At 37.8% G+C, this 10,474-nt stretch overlaps 1 protein-coding gene across 1 annotated transcript in view; it reads left to right on the forward strand.

The window, feature by feature from the left end:
• Positions 1 to 2,720: 2,720 nt before the first annotated feature.
• LOC114922439 (vomeronasal type-2 receptor 26-like) overlaps positions 2,721 to 10,474 on the forward strand; it is an 11,050-nt gene continuing 3,296 nt past the window's right edge. Inside the window, exons 1-3 of the mRNA XM_029283798.1 lie at positions 2,721 to 2,887; positions 3,884 to 4,172; positions 5,886 to 6,719. Coding sequence (XP_029139631.1) covers positions 2,721 to 2,887; positions 3,884 to 4,172; positions 5,886 to 6,719 — 1,290 coding nt within the window. The remainder of the gene's footprint in view (positions 2,888 to 3,883; positions 4,173 to 5,885; positions 6,720 to 10,474) is intronic.

The following is a 10,474-nucleotide window of genomic DNA, read 5'->3' on the forward strand; positions in this document are numbered from 1 at the left end:
CTAAATGTGTATGTCATAGAAAGGGGATTGTGACTATCTCCCCTTATTTTTTAAAGCTAATACCTTATTATATGTGCAGCTTTCACTCAATTTTTGACTCCTAATATCTGCCTTGACTACTCCCTGCAGTTTTCTTAACAGGTTTTTGAATGGGATTTGTCCTTGCCTGCTATCTGGGGCTTAGAGAGAATGACTGGTCCAAGATGCTGCAGGTAGTACAAAATCAAAATGGAATCAATGATCCATACAACCAATTTAGGACATCAAAGATTTTGCTGATATAAGGAGCGGTGATTGAACTCAAGTGAGATGGTCATCTAAGGCAGCATTTAATCACTGTTGTTAAACCATGGGTTTATTTGTTTATTAAATTTATTTTCTGCTCCATTAGCTGCCAACAGATTCTTTATTGCTACAACAGATTATCATAGTTTCATTCTGGAAATGAACTGGTCTTTTTCTCTCTTTATGGAAAAGGCAGTTCTTTCAAAACTTCCTTCCTGTCAAAATTCCATGTGTTGGAATTAATGCTTCATAACAGTACACATTATATTCAAATTAACAATGAGAACAATCTGTATCATCAGCAGAGAAGTAAATAATAAATAAAATAATTTTTAAAAAATTCCAGGAGCAAATAATTAGCAAAGCTGCCCTATAGAGGTAGTCCTCAACTAGAACCATTCCTTTAGTTATGTTTGTTTATAACATTTATATAGCTGCCCTTCATTCAACCAAGTCAAGGTGGCTCCCTGTTTGAAGTTACAAAGGCATTTTTAAATATCACTTATAACCGGTCTTTGTGCTTATGAGCTATGCAGCAGCATCCCCCCATTATATGATCAAACTTCAGGCAATTATTTATGACTGTTGCAGCATCCTCTGTTCACCTTCTCAGAGACCTTCTCAAATGGTTTCCAACATTCAAAGTCACTAGAGGAACCCAAATTCATTTAACAACCACTCAATTCACTTGGATGAACTCAATTAAAGTGGAAATGTGCATGTCGTTTAGATAAAAAATCATGTGGCAGACAGATGATCCTTGAGAAAACCTAGCTATGATATCACTAAAAGTTTCTACCATGTGACAGCCCATAATCTATCCATCCATCCATATGTACTCCCTTTCTATATATAGCCCCATAAAGGGCAGTATTCAGGAAAGTTTTTATTCAAAAAAAATGTTGATGTTATGATACTGTATAACAATATCTAGAGATAACTATTCTGGAATATTTGATCATTAAGGAAGATGGCCTCATCCACACCAGATAGGATAAGAAGGACTTATATTGTCCCCACTAGTTTGGAATAGGACAACTTGCCCTGCCCACTTGCCCTGGTCAATGCACCCTGCCAACTCGCTGCAAGACAACTTGCCATGGGGACAACTTGCCATGGGACAATTCAATGTGGGTTAACTCAAGAGAGGGACAAGTGAATTGCAGCTCACCCCAGCTTTGAGGACTTCTAACTTGAGAAGATTCAAACCTAAAGCAAGACAAGGCTCGCTGTAATTCACTTGTCCTTCTCTTGAGTTATCCTGCATTGAATTGTCGTGTGGCAAGTTGCCTACAGCAAGTTGCCGGTGACGTTGACCAGGGTGAGTTGTCCTAGACCCTTGCTAGCTAGTGAAAAAATGTTCAGTTGCTTTATCACCTGACATTATTTGGAATCTCAGGAGTAGGTTTCTAGAGTAAAACTGAATTGTCCCAAAGGTGCTTTTCAACGAGGCAACTGGACTTCCTTGTTTTTCTTTGAAGAGTTTTACTTCTCATCCAAGAAGCTTCTTCAGCTCTGACTGGATGGTGAGGAATGGAAGGATTTATATTCCTTGCAGACAGCTGGTCATTTGCATTCTTTAGAGTAGCAGTTCCCAACCGTTTCTATACCCCGCATCCTAGAATGCTTCTGATATAGTCTTGCACCCCTTACAAAAGTTCAAAATAACAGCAACGAATTATGCATATATACAGTATAATTTTGAAACTTCTAAACCCAAGTTTTCGCACCCCCTGGAATATCGTCTCGCACTCCCGGTTGGGAACCCCTGTTTTAGAGAGTTGTTGGGACCACTTGGAGGTTTATCTGTGCAAATGGGTGTAGAACCTTCTTGGAACTGCTGAAAGGATTGTGTTGTGGGTATACAACAAGAAAAACAAGAAAGTCCATTTGCCTCTTGAAAAAGCACCTTAGGGACAACCATGACCTGCATAACTGAGTATCTCCATAGACACTATCCTGAATTATTCCCTTAAACTAAATTAAAACTAGCACTATGCCCCTGAGACATGCAAAACTGTTTTTTTTTCCATTGCACATCTCTGTAGTAACAGTCATTTCCAATTCCCCTTCTAATTACTAACATAATGGTTGTTTATTCTATTTTCCACCACTACCTTTAGTTTTAAAGCAATTTCACAATAAAGGGATGTTCAACAACTCAAAATCTGACCTGTAACTATCTCTGGCATTGCTGAGAGTAGAGGTAGAATTAGGCAGGCACTGTGCTAGTCTGAAATTACAGGATTTTCTTCCAGATCTGGGATGAAACTGGAAAATTTTCACTGCCGTTATCCTCTTTTGTGAGCAATGAGAGCCAGCACTGTGCCAAAGAAGAGACTATAGGAAAGATCTCCATAGTTATATCTCAATTGCTGCTGCAGTAAATGAAGCTCTTTTTCGTTCTGCTTCTCTCCCAATTTTCCTGTGCCACGATGCAGATGAAATGTCTATTTGAGGTGATAACAGAAGAATTTAACATGTTTGAGGAGTTTAATTACTACAAGCCAGGAGACTACCTGATTACTGGAATAATATCTAAAATAATTGCTGCATTTTACCCCCATATTTTCTCCATGCCTCCAACCCACAGATTGAGAAGGTAATTTGGGCATATACAGGATTCTTGTGCTTGAGTTTAACGTTTCTGATGTTTTCTCTTTTCCCAATTCCTCAGGTCATTATTGCTTCTCACAATTTGCTTTAGGGAAAAGACTCCTGGAGCACATGAAGATTCTTGAAAAGTTGAGCATGCAAAGTTCCTTTTCAGTTCTTCTGCAAGAGTCAGTCTTAATTAAGCAATTTTGGCAGCATATTTTTATGAAGGCTCTTGCCTGGGTAGTATTCTTCCTCTTCTCAAAATGATTTCCTTGATTCTGTACAAATATTTATTTTCTTTGTTTATCTATTTCTATACCATAGTTATATAGTTGCCCACAATCTCACAGCCAAGTGTCTCAATACCTTTGAGCTGAAGATGACCTCATGAGCTTTCCACAATCTCCTCTCCTTTCCTACCTTGCTCTCAGTCCTTCCTTTCTCCTTTTCCAACATTTCTTTCTAACTGATGCCTTTTACTGTTTTATAAACTTTTCTGGCTTTCTTTTTACTATTGCATTAAATAAGAAAAGCTTTTAAAGACAAAATTCACAGAGAATAGACACTTTACATAATAAGCTAATGTTTTAATTGTAGAGGATTACATTAAAGATTTTTAATAGAGGGCAGTTACTGCAAAGACATCAATATTCTGCAGCAAAATAACTTGTGGCTCTAAAGATGGCTTATTGAGTAATGGGCAGATAATACCACTTGCTCAAGACTAAATCCAGCTCTTGAATCTGTCCAAATGTTACTTTCTAGGTGGCATAATAGGAAGAAATAATATTATATTATGAGAACATATATACACATGTAAAATTCTTGAAGAATTCTAGAGGGCTACAAAGACCTCACTCCTTCAAGCATTGGGCAATGTTGGGTTGAACTGTGAGAATCTCTGGCCTGGCTTTGAAGGGAAGAATATATTTTTAACTATATTTTATGAATGGTTCAGAGCTGCCTAGTGTTGTTATACAGATAAGATATTATTTTGCAGTTCATCAGCAATATTCAACCACGTCCTGCTCTTCTTCTTGGGTGTTCATAAGATCAACCAAAATTCTCGGCTCTTACCCAACATCACCCTGGGCTACAACATCTATGATAACTTCCTCAATGCAAGAATAACATACGAGGTCATGATGAATTTGCTGTCTACAGGGCAGGAGAATGTCCCAAATTACAGATGTGGAAGACAAAAGAATATCCTGGCAGTTCTTGAAAACACAGATTCTGAACTCTTTGATCAAATTTCTACTGTCTTGGGCATCTACAAAATTCCACAGGTATAAAGTTAAAATGAGCTTAATCGCATGTTCTGAATTTTCAAATTAGACTAAAAGGCAGACCTCATATATATCTCCAGATAAACCTGGAGGCAGAGATTAGACATTAAAAGATCTACAATAATTTTGTTTCCATGAAGTAAACATATACATTTATTTTATCTCCCTGCCACAACATGGCTTGGAAATAATGCATAAGGTTTGTGACTTCTCCTTTTCTGCCACTGAAAAGTCTTTTTTTTCAAAGACCTTGGGTCCCCTGGTAGACTGTTTAATAAAGTTGGGGAAAGGATGGAGAAATGTTAAGGCAAACAGTTCCTTAGAGAAAGAGAATAGTTGAATGGGGCCTGTTGCAAAAATGAGTGTTTGTTCCAAAACCCCCAATATCAGTACTTAATAGCATGAAACAGCATGAAATGAAAGCATGAATTGACTTTTTTTTCCAAGTAATATTAAAATGAGTTAGATCAATGGCAATCAGGCATTTTCAAAATGGTATGACAAAAAAAGAAAAGTGCCAAGAACGTATGAGTGCTGAATGAGTTAATTTTAAACTGAAAAGTTGGTGACCTGAGCTAAAGAGGTAGGTTTATTCATAGAAACATAGAATTAAAAACTTAAAAGAGGCTGTAGAGATCTTCTGACCTGATTCCCCATCCGAAGCAGCAATCCTCAGATCACTGCAAAGGGCTTCCTAAATTTTCCTTCAAAACCTCCAGTGATTGAGATCCAGGAGGCAGGCTAGTCTAGCAACAATTCTGATAAGCATGAAATTCTTCATTTTTTAAAAAAAATGGGTCTAGGGCTCAAATTGCAAAAGAAAGATATGAAGGAAAAGTGAATAGGTCACAGAAGACCATAGAAGCACTTGGAAAGCTTAAAGCTTATCCAGTCATTTATTCTCTCCTTTATGAACAGAAGCTTGCCACAAGGACACTTATCTTGAGTGCTTTAGAGTGAAGTTATTAAACTGCTTCTGCATTTCAGATGTCTGAGTCTATTATTAGCTACCCCAGCTCCTGATTCAGGAGACTATAGCATTTGACTTTTTGTTTATACTTTTTATGACAAAACAAACCAATTTTTTATTATCAGTGTAAGCATGGATTCCTATGGCTGGCTGGAGACTGTATAAGATCTGCCTTCAGTTGTTCAAATGCCTATTGATGTTAGAACCCCAGTAAAAAAAAAGATCCAATGTTATGATTCACAGAATGGCTGCAGACTCATATTAGAGTATTGGGTTTAGTCATCACTCACAATTGGAAATCTATTTCAGTGTTTATGACACTACTAAATCAGGAAAGTTCTCTGTTCCAATATATTAAGATGTGCCTATCTGATTTAGATTACTTCTAGAGTCTGATCTACTAGATGGATGACCCACCGTGTGTGTAGGGCTCATGTGAGCCTCAGCTGTTGGCAGCAAAAGTGCCTAAATTAATCCACTTCATCACCCTGGCTCACCTGTATGGTAGAGTTTGACCAGAAGGATTTGCTGCATAAGGATCACCCACATATTACTTCAGAGCTCACTAGGGTAAAAAGGAGTAAACAGGACAGGAGTAGAGAGCATCAAGGAAGCTAGCATATTTCATGCAGGCATTGTTTTCTGGAAACCTCTCTCAAAGATGGGGAAAGCAACTTATGTTTAAACATTTGACATTTAATATTAAAAGTGACACAAACTACCAATACCTTCTTTCCTCTTAGATCAACACTGGTGAGATTAGCTACATTCTTCAGCAAAATCATCATTTTCCTTTTTTCTACCGGATGACCCCAAAACCAGAACCTCCTTACTCAGCAATTTTCAAGCTGCTCCTGCATTTCCGATGGACGTGGATTGGCCTCCTTTATCAGGACAATGAAAGAGGAGAAAGCTTTAAAAGAAGTTTGGAAACTCTAGCTGTAAAAAATCGGATCTGCATCGTCCTCTCAGAAACCATCCCAACAACCAATGTGGATATACATACCAGAGACGCATTTCTGCAAGAACAGAGAAAAATGTTCCTTCTCCTTAGCAATATTCACATAAAAGTTATAGTTTGTCAACTTGATTTTCAGGCCACAGGAACACTAATAGGAGTACTAATTGTTAATGAAAGGAAAAAGACATTCATTGAGGGAAAAGTGTGGATTGCAACAGCTTTGTCAAGATTAAGCATAAGAATGCTTTCCAACTATCTTGACCTCCAACGAAAACATGTTTTGTTTTCTTTCCAAACCCAGACAAACAGGAGACAATATTATGACTTTGATACATATTCCCTTACTGGGAAACAGTTTGTAGAAGAAGCATTCCAGTGTTCCTATTCAAGGCCTTTGTTGTCTAAGAAGGTTTGGGAAAAATGCACAGAAAAAGAGAATGGAGTATTCCCACCCCTTGAGGTGCTTGCAAGAGTGGTAATTGAGGATGGTTCTAGTATTTCCAAAGCAATCCATGCTGTGGCCTCAGTCCTCCATGCCACCTCTTCGAATCAGATGAGTAAGAGGAGGATGCTGGCTGGAGACCATCAGTCACCCCAGATTGTACAGCCATGGCAGGTAAGACTTCTCCTTTGAGGTTTCACGGATGCTTTCACTTCCTACCTATTAAATTCGATATAGGGAGAGGAGAGATATTCCAAACAGCAGTTATCCAGTCTGTAGTATTTCCAAGTGTGTGTGAAAGAGAGATTATAAGGATAATTCTTCCAAACTGAAACTACCTATGCTGGCTTGGGATGCTGTAATCACAGAGATATCTCCATAGTGACAAAGTATTTTTCCTCATTTGCAAATTAAATAAGCTTCAAGATGCTCCAGCAATGCTCAGATCAGGTTCTGATAGATAGGTAAAACAGATCTAGTCGTCTGCAGAATTCAGTTTATGTATAGCTTCTTAAGAACATTTTATTACATATGTACAAGGAGTCTTTGACTTACAACAGTTTAGTTACAACAGCACTGAAAAAGTGACTTACATGTAAATAAAGACTCAAACATCCAGGCCAAAAGTATCTTAAAAGGTTAAATCATGGTAACTGGACCAAAATTTATTAAACTGAGACATTTCATTACTCATCCAAGTAACTTCTTCAGTCAAAATGAAAATTTTTGTTAGGCATAGAGTCATTGGAATGTACTAACTCTTGCCATATTGACTGCAGGAGGGTTTTCTTCCCAAAATGAAATGCAATATGTAAATAAACATTGACTTATGTCCATTTTTCACACTCACGACAATTACAGCATCCCATGATCATGTGATCAAAATTGAGATGCTTGGCAACTGACTCATATTTATGATGGTTGCATGTGATAACCTTTTGTAATCTTGTGACAAGTAAAGTCAATGGGGACACCAGATTCATTCAACAACTGTGTTACTAATTTAACAACTGTAGTTATTCACTTAACAACTGTGACAAGAAAGGTCATAAAATGGGTCAAACTCACTTAACAAATGTCTCACTTAGCAACAGAAAATTTGGTCTCAATTGTGGTCGTAAGTCAAGGACTACCTGTAAAGTATATATGAAAATAAGAACAAGAACCTGTAATATAACATTTTAACTGTTTATATTCTGTATCTGATTTGGGGGTAATTCATATTGCTGTAGCACCTCTGGCAGAGGGCAGAATCAATACTAAGCATAGGTACTATAAGGAGCAAGTAGACTTGATCCCCATACGTTTTAAGCAATAGGGATTATGATAGGATTTCTCTTGAATCCTTCTCTGTTATGCACTGGCGTTCCTGACCATTTGCTTTGCTCCAGTTCAGAAAGAGGGTGGTGGAACACAGGACACTTCTTAGTCACCCACTTCCAGCTGCTTCCACCCATCATTTCCTTCCCCTCAGCAAGGCTTTGTCTCATTGATCGACTTCTGGCTTAAGGAAGGCTCCCATTCTGAATACTGTAGCTCATATTTTTCACAGCCCAGGAAGTGACCCAACAACTAGAAGTTCTTTGCCTCTTTCTTTTGATCAACCTGCCTGTTTGTCTTAATTCATGACTCTACATCTTCCATATAAGTTCTCTATTTGCCCTTTACATCCAGCTGCTGCTTCTGTCTTTGCCATCTGAAAGCTGGCAGAGAACTTAAATACATTAAAGTATTTAACTTAAATACATTAAAGTATTTAAATCCTGCAATGCATTAAATGATTCACAGTTGGGCTTGCTTCCTGCAGAGGAACAATTTAGTAAAGAGATTTTGATTCCCTACTGGCTGGAACAATAGATAGATAGATTAAAGAGAGAGAGCAAGAGCCAGATAGAGAGAGCCAGAAATAGAAATAGAGGGATAGAAAGAGGTAGACAGACATGGCATAAAAAACCTAACAAAATCACATGCAGTATATCACAGAGAAACTCTTTTATTTAATGAGATGTAGTAAACTTTTAAAACATAATTTCATTTTTTTCTTAAAATTATGTTGAGCTATGGTTTAGCAGGTCAGTTTAGTGATTCCTTCAATGAAAGGAAATATAAGGGGCCCTTTGTGCTGTCTGAGCTTGCTTGTTTTCTTGCAGATGTTTCATTACCCAAAGTAGGTAACATCCTCAGTGCTAGTAAGGAGCGGAGTTTCTGTCAATGTTGTGGGGGTGATCTTAGAGATTCTTTTGTTGGGCTGTTTGCTGTTGGCTCTTGGGCAGTTTTTTGATTGGGGTATTGTTTACTTGATTGTTGGTCTGATGTTAACCTTGGAGAACATCTATGCAACCGATCTGGGTGCAACCAAAATACAACCAAAAATATGGATCAGATATGTAGATAACACCTTCACCATAATAAAAAAGGACCAATTAGAGAACACCCCAGAACCATCAACAACATTTTTTAAGAAATCCAGTTTACTACAGAAGAAGAAAAGAGCAACTTGCTACTCTTTCTGGACATCCTAATCAGCAGAGACCACAGTGGCAAACTAGAAATGCAAGTCTACAGAAAAACCATCCATACTAAGCAAATGCTCCACTATCAAAGCAATAACCCAACCTCCCACAAGAGAAGATGCATAAGGACCTTATTTAAACAAGCCCAAACACACTGCAGCAACCCAGAACAGCAAAAAAAAGAAAAAGGAAATGGAGCATCTATACAACACATTCCAACAAAATGGATACCCACACAACTTTATCAAAAAGTCCCTGACCACTCAACCTGATACAGCACAACCAATACAAATGCTAAAAGGAATTACACTGCCGTACATCAAGAATATCTCAGAAACCACCAACAGATTCCTACAACCACATGAAACCAGCTTTGCACACAAGCCAACTAAAGCCCTTCAAAACATCCTAAGCAGACCAAAAGACCCAATCCACCCCCCCAAAAAAACTTGAATCATCTAAAACATTCAATGTAAGGAGTACAACAACCACTATGTAGGACAAACAGGCAGAACACTAGCAGAACACATCCATAAACATCAACTAGCAGTCAGAAGACATGATGAATTTTTTTAAATTTCACAACACATAGACAGATTTAACCATAGTTTCAATTGGGAAAATGTGACTATCCTAGGCCAAGCCAAGACCAAAACTGCTATGGAATTTCTAGAAGCCTGGCACTCTGACAAATCAGCCATCAATAGACACAGAGACATTAATAATATCTATAGACTATGCAATAGAGACTATCACCCAGCCCCTCAAAAGAACAAAAAGACCCAAGCAACTCTCCATCAGCAATCAGCACCCAGATCAGCATAGATTAACTCCAAAGTTAACATCAGACCAACAATTAAGTAAACAATATCTCAATCAAGAAACTGTCAAAGAAGCCAACAGCAAACAGCCCAAGCAAAGAATCTCTAAGACCACCCCCACCAACACTGACAGGACAAGCCATTAGAATATGACCTGAGAGCAAATTCCACTTAGGATGTTACCTAGTTTGGGTAATGAAACATCAACAAGAAAACAAGCAAGCTCAGAGAACACCAAGGACCCCTCATCTCAATCCCGAACTACAAATATTTTCCTTTATTAAATGAAAGGTATTTATGTAAAAAAAACCTGCTGTTCCATGGAGAAGGAGCAAGAAAAGCTTACCAGAAAATACTGAATCATCCTCTCAGACCAATGCTGATTTGAATAGGTGAATTATTTATTTATTTATTTATTATTTGAATTTATATCCCGCCCTTCTCCTTGCGGACTCAGGGCGGCTGACAATCAATTAAAAACACCACTAACAATCACAAGTTAAAATTAATTAAAATGAAATATTTAAATTGTCTAATTAAAAAGTAATTAAAAACCCTCTAAAAAACCCCTCTTAAAAATTATCCTAGGCCAGTC

The sequence above is a fragment of the Protobothrops mucrosquamatus genome, unplaced genomic scaffold (assembly GCF_001527695.2).
Source record: "Protobothrops mucrosquamatus isolate PMUCROS unplaced genomic scaffold, P.Mucros_1.0 scaffold_84, whole genome shotgun sequence".
In the NCBI taxonomy this organism is placed as follows: domain Eukaryota; kingdom Metazoa; phylum Chordata; class Lepidosauria; order Squamata; family Viperidae; genus Protobothrops; species Protobothrops mucrosquamatus.